The sequence below is a fragment of the Salvelinus sp. IW2-2015 genome, linkage group LG17, assembly GCF_002910315.2.
Source record: "Salvelinus sp. IW2-2015 linkage group LG17, ASM291031v2, whole genome shotgun sequence".
Classification (NCBI taxonomy): Eukaryota; Metazoa; Chordata; class Actinopteri; order Salmoniformes; family Salmonidae; genus Salvelinus; species Salvelinus sp. IW2-2015.
The window spans coordinates 22,942,078-22,956,565 of record NC_036857.1 but is presented as its reverse complement, the minus strand read 5'-3'; the positions used below and the strand labels follow the sequence as shown (position 1 = coordinate 22,956,565).

The 14,488-nt window shown below is 42.9% G+C and overlaps 1 protein-coding gene across 1 annotated transcript in view; it reads left to right on the top strand.

The window, feature by feature from the left end:
• Positions 1–432: 432 nt before the first annotated feature.
• LOC111976251 (inactive dipeptidyl peptidase 10) overlaps positions 433–14,488 on the top strand; it is a 39,581-nt gene continuing 25,525 nt past the window's right edge. Inside the window, exons 1-5 of the mRNA XM_024005017.2 lie at positions 433–568; positions 8,839–8,953; positions 9,931–10,026; positions 10,634–10,728; positions 11,419–11,490. Coding sequence (XP_023860785.1) covers positions 530–568; positions 8,839–8,953; positions 9,931–10,026; positions 10,634–10,728; positions 11,419–11,490 — 417 coding nt within the window. The 5' untranslated portion in view covers positions 433–529. The remainder of the gene's footprint in view (positions 569–8,838; positions 8,954–9,930; positions 10,027–10,633; positions 10,729–11,418; positions 11,491–14,488) is intronic.

Sequence of the window (14,488 nt, the reverse complement as noted above, 5' to 3'; positions counted from 1 at the left end):
TATCATATTGATTATTGGGATGTTATATGTATATTGCCATCACAATTAGGCTATTTGAATTCAGTAGCTGTGATTTAGTGCTGGCATGCAACAGTAAGACCAGCCGCCCAGCCTTCAGCCCCGCGACTACTTACCCACTGGGCACAGACGTCAATTCAACGTCTATTCCACGTTGGTTCAACATAATTTCATTGAAATGAGGTGGAAACAACGTTGATTCAACCAGTGTGTGCCCAGTGGATATGACCATGAAATGTTGCTGAGACAGAGGTTTTGACCGTGTCTTGATTCATTTCTGAGCTAATCAGTGGTATGGATTTAAAATCTGTGAGGAATTGTCAAATGACCATATACAGAACAACACACACACACACACACAAAACTCTTCCTCCCTCAGAGACAGAGGAAGAGAGAGAGAGAGAGAGAAATGTTTTCACTTGGACAACTTGCGAACAACGCATGCATGCAGACCAAACGCTAAAAGGAGCATGATTTAATTCTATGAAGACGCTTGTTGAAGACAGCAAAGATGATTGCCACTACTCAACAGAACATGACCACGGACCTGGTAAATGGCTTACTGAATAGTTTCATTATTTTTAAGTTGCTTCCACGATTTATTTTTGTTGTAAAATATCATTGAGCTGTATCTGTGTAAATATCATTGATGCAGCTCTCTGATAAGCATGCATAAACGTTGAAGTTGCGCGTGTGCGTGAATGTGCGCGTATGTGCTTGTAGGCTACTGTTGTAAATGCGCCTGTTAGTATTTCTCTGTTGTGACCAGTCAGCGTCTTTTCATTTAAATCAACATGATTTGATTACCAATAAGTATCTGTTTTTGCGTTTTAATCTTTCATTCATACTTTAAATATGTAATTAATACTGCCATTTCTTGAACAAGCTTCTGTGCTCTGACTGCACTGACTGCAGTGGTCGTGCATTGTAGCCCAAAACATATCAGCATTCGTCTCTTCTATCGCAAACTGATTTAATGTGGTGACTTTTTGTTAAACTGACACAGTTAAATTCTGTAGATTTGAATACACCTCATGCATTCCCTTTGCGGTTATCGCATTTGAAATATTTATGTGTGTTGTGTGTATAGATCTGACATGCCTGTTCAGTTGTAGCGTAATCTGAAGTGAAATCATGACCGGATTACCAATGCCAAAGGGGAGGATCTTACTTTATTAAATATTTATACTGCATGCTGATAAAGAGAGCTCTGCAATCACAGAGTGTGAATGAGCAGGTGATGGATGGACAATCAATTTTATTCTGTAGCCTAATTGTATAAAGTGTATAAGCAATCTACCCACTCAATTAAATTGATGTAAAATCTGAATATCAAAGTAGCCTATTATTTATCGCCAGACCCTATGTTTTCCTGCATTTTACATTTCATACTTTTTTTGCCACTGATTTTAATGTCATATTTCTTTGCCCCTTTGTAATGAATTATGTCCACTACATATCCATTCAGCAGTTCTGTGAGCCTATCCGAACAGAGAAGTAAGAAGTTGCAACAGTTTTTGCATGTTATGTAGTTCTACTTGCAGGCTGTCAATAGGTCGCAGAATTGCTGACGCCAAGAAATGTCAAAGTCACAACATGTGACGGTAGTTGGTTGCATCTTTGTGGACAGTTGCTGATCGCTGCAAACATTTTTTTATGTATTCTCTGAGAATTACATTGCCCCTGGAGATGAGTTAGTCTGTTGCTGTATGCTTTTCATCTCGAGTACAGTAATACTTTATAGCCTTGCCAAATTGTCTAACTAAGAATATACATCACCCATCACCTTCTCAGTGACAGCAGCAATTGAACCATGGCAGCATTTCAGTTCAGAGCTGCACTAATGCATATGGCTGACAAATCATGTGTCAGTCTGTTATCAAAAATGTTTTTAGTCAGTGCTATATTAGATTGTATTGGTATGTTTCATAGTGTGCGACATTGTAAATAATTGAAAATACATTATATGTATTTTCTGTCTGAAGTGGCCAGTCGGGATTGTTTTACATATCCCCTCAATTTAGAATAAATCCCTTCAATGTTGTATCTTAAACAAGGAAGCCACAAACACTAGTCAGCGTATCCATATTCCTTATCGTTTCCCAGGCTAATGTCTCTCTGTGCTATGGCCCAGTCCCAATCATTGCCTTTTATTTTACACAGCAAAGCAATTCATGTAGCTACTGCACCTCAGTGCTTGCTTCTGTCTTCACAGATGTCACACTTCTGTAGACAGATAGGGAGCTCTTATCTGTGATGGGTTTGGGGAAACAGAACATTCAGGCTGTATTTATCAGTCGTGTGTGCCTGCATCAGGATCTGAAAGGACATGTGCATCTCTCTCATATCACATCTCTCCTCTCGCCCATGCTTTACAGTGGCATCACACCCCATTCTCCCCAAGGCAGACACGACAATGAGGAGGAGTAGTAAATGTTGAGGAGGACTGGATGTGTGGCGGGGGCAGCAGTCATACAGTACCCACCCAGAGCCCTTTTGTACACTCATTTTATAATGCTTGGTGGGATGCATGAAAGGGAAAGGAGAATGCCTTGCAGCAGAGGAGGCTAAAGCAGTGTGTCTGTTCCATGTGACTGAGGCAAGTGCTGCATTATGTGGTATTAGCCCATAGGGCAAATTTGTCAGCCTCCTCAACCCCACATCCATAGCCTACCACCTACAACCCTTTAGGATGTGAGGCAAGCAAGAAAGTAAATATTGATTGGGGGCCCCCTAGAAAGCATATGATAGCAAAATGTGTAGAATTGCAAGAAATAAGCTTTAAAACGGCATAATTCTCTCTCAGCCTCATGAAAGGTGTGTTGAGCAGCAGGAAATTAGCTTTAAAACAGCAACATTTTGTCTAAGCCTCATGGCAAAATGTGAACAATAGCATGAGATGAGCTATAAAACAGTGATTTTTTTCTCTATGACCCACCAAAATATGATGGGAAAAAGATCTGTCCCCACCCTCTGCTCACTGTACTGTACTTTACTGTACTTTACTGTGCTCTACTCACTATACTGTACTGTACTGTATTCTACTGTATTCTACTATACTCTACTCACTGTACTGTACTGAACTGCACTGTACTGTGCTATCCAAACTATGCTAGGTTCAGATTTGGTCCAGTTCGGTCCGTTTATGGACGTTAACATCAAGGCCAGGGTGGAATGACCAAATTTCAACTCTCCCAGTAAGAGCCGCGAGTGTTGAAATTAACTGGAGAGTGAGAGGCAGAGCGAGAGGGAGAGGGAGGGGTTTTCCAGACTGTTTTAACACTCTTGGTTTGACCACCAGATAACAGAAAGACAAAGAAAACAATTCTGAGCTGAACTTAACAGTATGCCAGTGGAAGGGAGGACAGTAGCAGGTGACCCAACTGTGGTTTGTGACTATTATGATTTCCCATTGTAGACAATTCAGTTGCAGTAATTTCATTAATGATATTTTGGTAGTTCCGTTACCAATTTGGTAATGGAATTAGGAGTTTAAATCATTTACTAATTCATAAAGAAAATGTATATCAGTAAAATCCCTATAACTAATTGATAGGTCTACCTTTACTTGTTACTTCTGTAAACTTTCACTATCCTCCCTCCTCATGAGGGAGAGAAATTTGAAAACATCATAAAGATATGTGCGTTTTGGTAACAGAATTACAAAGCACAAGGCAATATTTCTTCAACTTACAGAAGGTCAACAATTTCTCAGAAACTAAATATAAGTGTCTTTACGTCAATATTATTGTGTTTTGATGCATTTCTTATACCTTTTAAGACTTTTCCTGGTAGATGTTTTCTAAGACCCCTTTTCCACCTGTTTATCCAGATACCAAAGCCTTTACCTATGACAATTTTGGGGGGGGGGTGGAAAATGGTTGAAAAAGGAATCTATGCCTTAATCTCCCAAAAATATACAGTCTTAGCTTTCATTTGACACCCAATTTGATACACTCCTATGAACTTTTACATGGAAATGCCCATATGTAGATGAGAGTCAGCATGTGTCAACAGTAGCTTCACTAGCTGTGTGATTCTGCTTCAGATGATTTATTGTGGTATCTTCACCACCTGTTCCAATGAAAGACCGACAAGGAGTTAAGGAGATCCCCCAGAGTCTAATTCATGAATTTTTAACAGCCATATGGAATCTCCCACCAACTAGCACTGGTGCATTGGGAGCAAATTGTATTTTGTGTGGTTTCCCTTATTGAGTCTGTAGCCAATCAATAAAATGAATTTATTACAATGTACATACAGCATGTGTTTCATTTAAAGAAGAGGCTGTTACCTGTAATCGTTAGTTGAGTTTCTCAGTGAAGAAGGGGTCAATGTACATGTCCAGTGATTCCACAAGTTGTCATATTTTGCGGGGAGGGACGCTCTGCAGTGGTCCGTCCATCTAAAAGTCCCTTTTACGGGCTGCTTTCTTTCTATTAATTGTTTCCCACTGGACCTTGTTCAGCAGCACAATGTATCAGTCATCTCATTTCGTTGAGGGTAATTCCCTTGATCTGCTCTGTCTGTTTGCCATGTTGGGAGTGGAGCTTTGTTACCTCTTACTGATGCAATGAACTGGAATGTTTGTGGGGACTCTCGCAGGTGCTCTCCCCAAGAGATCCATGGTTGGTTGCCCTTACAAATCTACATTTTGCATAGCAGTAGATTGCCCGTGTGTCGGTTTGACTGACAGCTTCATCAAAGCTTTATCTGGAGGCTCCTCTCGACTCTCTTTCGGGAGGGATGGCTCACTGAGGAGTGTGTTAAACATTATTCATTTATTTTCATTTGATGAGGATCTTTTCTGGGTCAGCAGAAAGTGTGCCTGCTGGTGATATTAACATCAAACTCCTAGAAGCAGGTTGCTCACTGACAGGACCTAATCCCTCATCTGTCCACCTCTTCTGGCAGCCAGTGCTGTGTTGGATCCTCAATTCCTCAGATTTAGCATCACCATCACTGAAATCCACCCAGACGGTGGTGGCTGTGTATATCCACACTTGGGATTCTCTTCCTGTCTCCTGTATCTGTGTCTCTTTTGCAACTTTGACAAAACTCCCTCTTCCCCCAGCCAGCATGCACAGGGTTCTACCTCTCTATCTTCTTACAACGGTGTGTGCAGCCTTAATTGGAAGTGTAGTCTAATGTACCCCACCTCCCGTCGCGGTGCATCCCATTAGGGAGGATGTTTTAGCAGAGTGTTGTATGCAGTCATTAGGGGAGGACTTTGAAATCAAAACACTGTCTATAGTAGATTCATCAGAGCAAAGGAATTAGGTTAACCATGTGTCTCTGCTAGGGTCTACACGTGTGTGTGTGTGTGTCACGTCCTGACCATAGTTCTTATGTGTGTTGCTTGTTTTAGTGTTGGTCAGGACGTGAGCTGGGTGGGCATTCTATGTTGTGTGTCTAGTTTGTCTGTTTCTGTGTTCAGCCTAATATGGTTCTCAATCAGAGGCAGCTGTCAATCGTTGTCCCTGATTGAGAATCATATATAGGTGGCTTGTTTTGTGTTGGGGATTGTGGGTGGTTGTCTTCTGTCTTTGTGTTCTGCACCAGATAGGACTGTTTTCGGTTTTCACATTTATTTGTTTTGTTGTTTGTAGTGTTCACATATTCTTTATTAAATTATGTTGAACACTAGCCGCGCTGCGTTTTGGTCCTCTCCTTCATCCCAGGAAGAAAACCATTACAGTGTGTCTGCTTTAGATTAGATTAGATTATTTTTTTAGTCACATGCACAGGGTCACAGATGTAATCGCAGGGTACAGTGAAATTCTTATGCTCCAAGCTCCAAAAGTGCAGGTAAAAAAAACAGAAGGGAATGAGATAGTAATAATAATATATAGACATTTACAACTGTAGCAATGATAAATGTCCATTTATCAACCGGTTGTGTTACAGCCTGGATTGGTTTGGTATCTCTCTGGACCGCGGTGGGTGTTGTCCCTACTGGCCCAGCAAGTAGTGGTTTTAATTTGAATGTGTTATGAAACCGGAGCCAGGATGATCTAATAAAGATAAGACATTGGCTGTGTGTCCATGTATGCTGACGATTCAACCCTATACGTGTCAGCAACCACAGCTACTGTAGTGAAATCAGTGCAACCCTAAACAAAGAGTTGCAGTCGGTTTTAGACTGGGGGGCCAGTAATAAACAGTAATAAACTGGTCCTGAACATCTGTCAAACTAGGTGCATTGTATTTAGTGCAAATCATTTCCTAAGTCCCAGACCTCATCTGAATCTGGCAATGAATGGTGTGGCTATTGAGCAAGTTGAGGAGACAAAATTACTTGCTCTTACCTTAGATTGCAAACTGCCATGGTCAAAACATATTGACTCAATGCTTGTAAAGATGAGGAGAGATCTGTCTGCGGTAAAGAGATGCTTGCTTTTTTGACACCACACTCCACAAAGCAAGTCCTGCAGGCTCTAGTTTTACCTTATCTTGATTATTTTCCAGTTATATGGTCAAGTGCTGCAAAGAAAGACCTAGTTAAGCTGCAGCTGGCACAGAACAGAGGAGCACATTTTTCTCTTTATAGGGATAATATCAATACTACGCATGCCAGTCTCTCTTGGCTAAGAGTTGAGGAAAGATTGACTGCATTGCTTCTTGTTTTTATAAGAAACATGAATGTGTTGGAAATTCCAAATGGTTTGCATAGTCTAATTTACACACAGCCCTGACACACACACTTACCCCACCAGACATGCCACGAGGGGTCTTTTCACAGTCCCCAGGTCCAGAACAAATTCATGGTAATGTACAGTATTATACAGAGCCATGATTGCATGGAACTCCCTTCCATCTCATGTAGCGCAAGTGAACAGCAAACCAAATTAAGAAACAACTCACAGCACAACGCCTCTCCCCCATGTGACCTACTTGTTGTGTGTATGTACTGACATGTAGTGTGTGTGTGCATCTATCAGTTACACATACAGTACATTTCAGTACATACACAATGTGTTAATGTGTTTTGGTATGTGTCAGACCCCTGTCGTAGCGATTTCCTGTATTACCAAATGAGGAGAGTTACAAACCACACACCAGTCAGAGGTATACTTAAATTTCATCTTTAATAATATTATGAGCTTTACAATAGCCCTTTGACTCTCAGATCAATTCAGTGTCTGTAATGAATTCTGAGAATCCCTACAGTCGAATACAAAGATCTTTTATAGCCAAGATACACCCCTCTCAACTTACATGACGAACCACAGAACTCTTCACAAAGGGCCTTTAACTTGAGAAAGGAGTATCCCATAGCCAGATAGCATTAGCTATAAATTATTGTTCAGTTTGGTCTCTAAGACGAGGTTCTAATCTCGTTCCTGGTTTTTCATAGTACAAAAACATTACCTCACTATCTGGAATGCTCTTTAGGCTTTATTGGCCAAAGACATCGTAAATCTCCTCTGTCAGTGCTATCTCATAGAGGCCCATCCTCAGTGGAACACACACACACAATAGTCGACAGATTCTATTCTGTCGAATAAAACAACCATTCTAATGCAATACAAAGATTATAATATAATCTTACAAGCGCTATAACATAATCTCGCAATTTTCCACGACACCCCAGTAAGACTACCTGATGCCATTGGCATCTGCTAATGGGCATCCTAATAAAATAAAATCTATACTGGCAACCAGTCAAGGTATAGGAGTTGTCTCCTCGTTAGCGCCCCATTTTCCCATTGTGAGACATTTCACACAAGTTTCGAGTATGCAGACAGGTTCTGAGTATGTGTGACCAAGATTGGGGATTGTACATTGCATAAGGATAAATTAGTGTGTGTGTGTGAGTGCTAAAGTTGCTGTATAGTGACGGTTCAGATACAGTTGGTGTAACACAGGGCTTGATGGAGGATCAGCAATCTGTCAACTAGCGATCCGCATGGCTGTTTCCAGGCCACATCAAGGCCTGGAGGAAGGTGATGGTGATGGGGGACAGCAGCCCGGCCGTGGCTCTGTGGCTCCAAGGACAAGGCCAGGCTACAGAGGCAGGCGGCCATAATGAAGGCTGAGCTTTATGGCTGCTCTGTGATTGAGCTCTCACACATCAGTGAGCATTGGGCTCCAGCGTCCGGTCTCAGACAGGCAGACACCCGGAGGGATCACAGAGTAGCTCGTCTGCCGTTATCTTTAATTGCTGATACCACGGCTCCCTCTTTCTAGCAGAGCTCGAAGGAGCATCTGAAGAAAATATACCGACATAATATTCCTATGGCAGCTGTTTCTTGTACTGTAATGCCCAATCTTATTTATGTTTCACCTTGTGTTCTTAAACTTTCTGTTCAATTCCCGTCGAGTCTGTTTGATTTATCATGTTGCACCACAGACTTCTGTGCAGATGTTTCCAACAAATGCTTTTCTTGCAGAATGTCTTCTGGTCTTCTAGTTTTCATGGAAAGTGCGCCCCTCCCCCTCCCAACCCCTACCATATGCCCCATTAAAGCTGTAACAGGTGAAATGAGGCGACAGTATCGAGAAATTACGCCATGACAGAAAATATAGTCTGCAATTAATTTCAAGCTTCTCACTGGCAAACTTTCTCGCTCTGCTTTAAGGAGAATCACTCTAAATCACACAGATTGCTGTCATAGTGAAAGGCTGTGAGCAGCTCTTATTCCCCCAGAGTCTCCCTGTAGCCTGCACAGTAGATCCGCTTGTCTGACAGAGAAACCTCGCTGTGAGGCTACGGAAATGAAGCAGCACTAATGTTCTCTCCCTCAGCTGTGTGTGTGTCACAACGCTCATCACTGTGTATGTGCATGTGTTTGTATGTGTGTGTGTTTCTCTTGGCAGGACATGCATGCTTCTACTGGTCCACCACGGAATTGGAAGGGCATTGCGATCGCCATGGTGGTGATTGTGGGTGTTCTATCGCTGGTCATCCTCTCAGTCATCATGCTCACACCTGGTAAGAGGACACAGAGTGAGAGAGGGAAGAGAAGGAATAGGGAGGGAAGGAAAGGTAAAAAAAGAAAGAGAGAATATGAATGCAGGAGGGTGAGCAGAAGGGAATAAAGGCAAGGGATGGAGTGAAGGGGGAGAGTGGAAGAATAGAGGAAGTAAGAGAGAGGGAGGGAGGGAGGGAGGGAGGGAGAGAGAGAGAGGAGGTGAGAGGATGCAGTGGGAGGAGGAGTGGGAACGGACTCACAAGGCTTTCCATCAGACAAACATATTAACAATAACATTACCTGTAGGACAAAACAAGCCAACGAGGATAAACACAAAGTTCCTCTGCATTGAAAAGACACTCAGACAAAAGCAGAGACTCCAGTGCTATGCTAAGAACAGGCTATTGTCCAGGAACAGCTGTGCATTGGACTGTGTGAAATAGAGCAAGCTTCATGTTCATTCCTGGGGGGATATGGTGTACACAAACAGAGGGTTTATCCCCATTAGCGTTCTCCCACTTTCTCTCTCTCTCTCTCTCTCTCTCTCTCTCTCTCTCTCTCTCTCTCTCTCTCTCTCTCTCTCTCTCTCTCTCTCTCTCTCTCTCTCTCTCTCTCTCTCTCTCTCTCTCTCTCTCTCCTCTCTCTCTCTCTCTCTCTCTCTCTCTCTTCTCTCTCTCTCTCTCTCTCTCTCTCTCTCTCTCTCTCTCTCTCTCTCTCTCTCTCTCTCTCTCTCTCTCTCTCTCTCTCTCTCTCTCTCTCTCTCTCTCTCTCTCTCTCTCTCTCTCTCTCTCTCTCTCTCTCCTCTAACATTCAATTCAAAGGGCTTATGGCCACGGGAAACATATGTTTACATTGCCAAAGCAAATTACATAGATAACAAACAAAAGTGAACAATAAATATTACACTCACAAAAGTTCCACAGGAATAGAGACACTTCAAATGTCATATTATCTCTCTCTCTCTCTCTCTCTCTCTGTCTCTCTCTCTTTCTGGAAGATGAGTCTCATCTATTACTGCAATCCCATTTCACCATGGAGGATCTGGCGAACGAGAAGTATACAGTTCACGACCCCTGTGTGACCTGGCTGAATGGTAAGAGCTTCTAGCTCTATCTGAGCTAACCCAGATTAGCCTGCTGCCCCTGTTTGATATCTGAAAGTACAGCTGACTCATGTCAGTATCAGGAGATTTAGTGAGATATTACTGTCAAACGTAGGAACAAATATCCAACAGTTATGTGCCGGATACTTTAATAACTTTAATGTCACTTTAATCATTTTTACATATCTTGCATTACTCATCTCATATGTATATACTGTATTCTATTCTATACTATCTATTGCGTCTTAGTCTATGCCGCTCTGAAATTGCTATTCCATATATTTATATATTTTTATCCATTCTTTTACTTAGATTTGTGTGTATTAGGTTTTTGTTGTGAAATTGTTACATATTACTTGTTAGATATTGCTGCACTGTCGGAACTAGAAGCACAATCATTTCAATACACTCGCAATAACATTTGCTAAACACGTGTATTTGACCAATAAAATGTGATTTGATAAACCTTGATACCCTGAAGGAGGGGAACAAGATACAACATGTGTAGGGAAGCCTATGCAAACTTCCATTCATGTTGTAATCGAGTGAACCAACTAAAAGGTTCACATTTCCCTTGGACCTGTGTTGTCCCTTCCAGAGAATGAGGTTGCTCTCAGAACCAGAGAGGGCTATGTCCTGTCCTACAGCCTCCACTCCAACCTCACAGCTACCCTGCTGGACAACAGCTCCCTGGTGAGTAACGGCCCGTTACGCCCCTGGGGCCCTACAGTAGAGGAGACTTATTCCACTATTGATTGGCTCAATTACAGAGTCACCCAGACAAATGGTCCGTTCAATAGACTGACAGGGCCTCCCAGATGGAGAGAGGATACAGAATGACTGTTCAAACTTTTGTAGTTTTAGAAAAAATAAAGAGCAGTAGTAACTTTCACTCTAATATAGCTATGTAGAGGAGGTCTATTTGGTTCCCTCACTGTTCAGTTGAAGCCCTCAACATATGGCTTCAAAGAGATTTTTCTTGCAAGGGCCTCATTTTGAAGAGTGCCTGGTTTGGCAAAGCGATGCTGAAAAACCTATCTGGGTCATTGCCTAGGAGCTACGCGGGATTCTGTTGTCAAGATGGAGAGAAGTCTCCTCTCTGGCTCTCACCAGTTGATCATCACTGTTGCTATGTTAATTCCACACTGTAGTTGATAGCCTACACCAGTATTTAGCGTTCAGTGGATGATTTATGCAGGGATACTGCACCTAGGGCCATGGCTTTCCAAGTGCAATCCCTGACATTATCCATATGAGCCCCGAGGCGATGTTGTTCTTGAAGGTTAAGGCTAATATGAGATCCAAGTAAGTTACTGACACGTGTATCTTTTCATTTCAGGAGGTATGCATGTTGTTGATATATTGTTCATTCCGTGTTTCCAGGACCTGACTACCACAAAGTTCCATGTGTCTGCAGACAAGAGGTTTGTCCTGTTGGCATACAACATTCAGCCAGTGAGTGATGCTTGTTTTGACCAAATAACATGCTCATAGCTTGCTCTTGCTGTATTTTTTACAGTGTCAATTATCATACTCACAGCCATAGTAATACCCAATGACACCAAAGATGACTTGTATGCAATGTGGTTTCCTACTCACTCACACACCGTTTTGCACAGCAGCGCCACAAACTTATTCCAGACCCTCAGAGAAAATCAGTTGAGTCAAATCTGTTTCTGTTGCGACTAACGACACATCTGTTTCCGCACAGCATGGTGGCTGTAGTACAATAATGCCATGCATTCTAATCCAGCCTTTACAGTCAGTGGAATGAACGAGGGGGAGGAAAGTCCCTTATGAAACAGTTAGAGAGAGAGAGAGTGAGAGAGAGAGAGAGGTTAGAGAAAGAGAGAGAGAGAGAGAGTGAGAGAGAGCGGGAAGAGGAGAGAGAGAGAGAGAGAGAGAGAGAGAGAGAGAGAGAGAAGAGAGAGAGAGAGAGAGAGAGAGAGAGAGAGAGAGAGAGAGAGAGAGAGAGAGATTAGGTGGGAGCATGGTGAAAGTAGATTCTTCCCGGTACAGGGTCCTCCTATGTGTGAATGCGCTTTTTAAAATAGAGAACTAGTGATGCTACTACAGTACTGCAGCAGTCTGTTGTTTTACATGCTATTCAGACACAGCCAATAGTCAAATCACTGGCAAAATGTATGGGGAATATTCAGACTAGGTAATTATGGGGGAAGTGGTGTAGAAGAATGGAGGGAATTAGATGGCTGAGAGAGAGGGATCAGTTTGATGTAGATAGCAGTGTGTGGGGAGGGGGAGGCAGAGATGGGATGAGGGAGATGGGGTGTTAAAGTTGGAGCTGCATGCAGTAATGAAATCGCCCTGCTGGTTTGGTGGGGAATGTTAATGAGGAGCTTATACCAGAGTCTAATGTATAATGCACAATTGCAGGTGGTTTGAGGCAAACCCCAGCATAACAAACAACTCTAATAACACATGCATTTTCTCATCTTTCTTTCCCTTGTAATAGCTTTCCCTGTTTCCCCCGCCGACCCTCTCCTTCTGTAAATATCCACTCGCTTAATAAATAGCTTCCCGTTTCCCCAAAGGAGGGAGCAAGAGGTGTAATATACGGGTAATGGGGGGGTGCCTTCAGCACAGTTTCCACCTTATTAAAGAGCCCAGAACAGATATATTGCTGTTCTGAGTGTATAGGATCTGCTCTCTCTCTCCCTCATCCTCTCTCTCCCCCTTCCCCTCTCCCTCTTCCTCCCTTTCTTTCTTTCTCTCTCTCTCTCTCCCTCACTCTTTCGCTCAGCTCTAGGATCTGCTCTCCTAAGTTCTCTTATTTAGTAGTTGATGATCATACCGTATACCTTTTGTAGGGCGGCCCAGCTCCCAAAGTGACTTTACACTGTATGCAATGATTTCCTTTGTGTTGTCTTAGTAATTCAGCCTTCTCCGTGTTGCTCTCCAACCCTCGCTTGTGTCACCTTTGAGAAGCAGATGTTCTGTTGTCTTTACATCCTGTAGGTCTGATATCTGATTGGAGGTTAACTTTACAGTAATGCCATTGGTCAACAGCTCAGATGTTATAAAGGCGTCTCAGATTCATTGTCTTTTTCTTCTTTGTTCCTGACCTGCGCTGGTGAGATACTCTCTCCACCCCATGGACTCTTGGGACATGGCCTTTCAGGCTATGACTTCTCTCCCTCTCTGATCATGCTTAGAATAATGGCTTGTAATGCTTTGTAACTTAAGCATTATGCCTTGTATAATGGTATCATTCATTTTACAAAGTTATTAAATAATACTTGTGTTTTGCATTCGCTTCTCATGACCATTTCTTGATCTTAGTTAGCTAAATGCATAATACTTGATTGCACCTGGTTTTACTATAATATTAAATGGAGTCAGATCTATCACGAGGATGAGATCCAGATGCAGACACAGGAGGCAGTTTGATTCTCAGAATATTTCATATTCGAAAGGGGCAGGCAAAAGGCAGGTCGAGGGCAGGCAGTGGTTGTTAAACCAGGTCAGAGTCAGGCAGGTACAGGACGGCAGGCAGGCTCAGGACAGGCAGAAAGGTCAGAACCGGGAAGACTAGAAAACAAAACTTGAGAACAGGAGAACCGGGAAACACGCTGGTAAGACCTGACAAAACAAGACAAAGAGGCAACAGACAAACAGAAAATGCAGGTATAAATGCACAGGAGATAACGGGGAAAATGGGAGACACCTGGTGGGGGGTGGAGACAAGCACAAGACAGGTGAAACAGATCAGGTTGCAACAAGATCAGTCTTTGCCTGTCTCTCACTCCCTCACTCTTTCTATCTATCTCTACCTCACTTTTTCCTCTCTATCTCTAGGGGTTTTCTGCTGACAATAGCAGTTTGCCGCAAGCACAGGCTTTCTTGTTGGGGAGAGGAGCGGTGTGCCGCTGAGAATGGCAGAGTGAGACAGAGAGATAGAGGGAGGCAGGGTGGGAGGGAGAGAGAGAGGGAGGCAGGGTGGGAGGGAGAGAGAGAGGGTGGCAGGGTGGGAGGGAGCGAGAGAGAGAAAGAGAGAGAAGAGAGGGAGAGAAGAGAGAGAGAGAGACGCAGTAGCAATAGGCGGAGAACAAATATTTGATACGCACCATTCGCCCCTAGATCACCCTGTCCAATCGAAATCAATCAGAAGGGGTGTAAAAGAATGAGTGGGATGGATGCTTAGAGGAGAGGGCTGTAGTGGTGGGAAATGGATGAGTGGGCTGTGTGTTAAGTTGAAAGGCTTATCCCCTGGATTTCATATTAGCTGTGAGGCTTTGGGGAGGTTTGTGCCTAGTGGGCGAAAATAAATAGATTTTGAGAGAGGTGGTATAGTTAGAAGTAGGGGTGGCGGGGGAGGGGGGCATAAGGGAGAGAACATATTCAAACCTCCTGTGTAGAAGAGGTTTCAATCTCTCCTCAAAATTGCCAATAGGCTGATAAATGTGTGTGTTTGCGTGTGTGCTTGTGAGAGTTG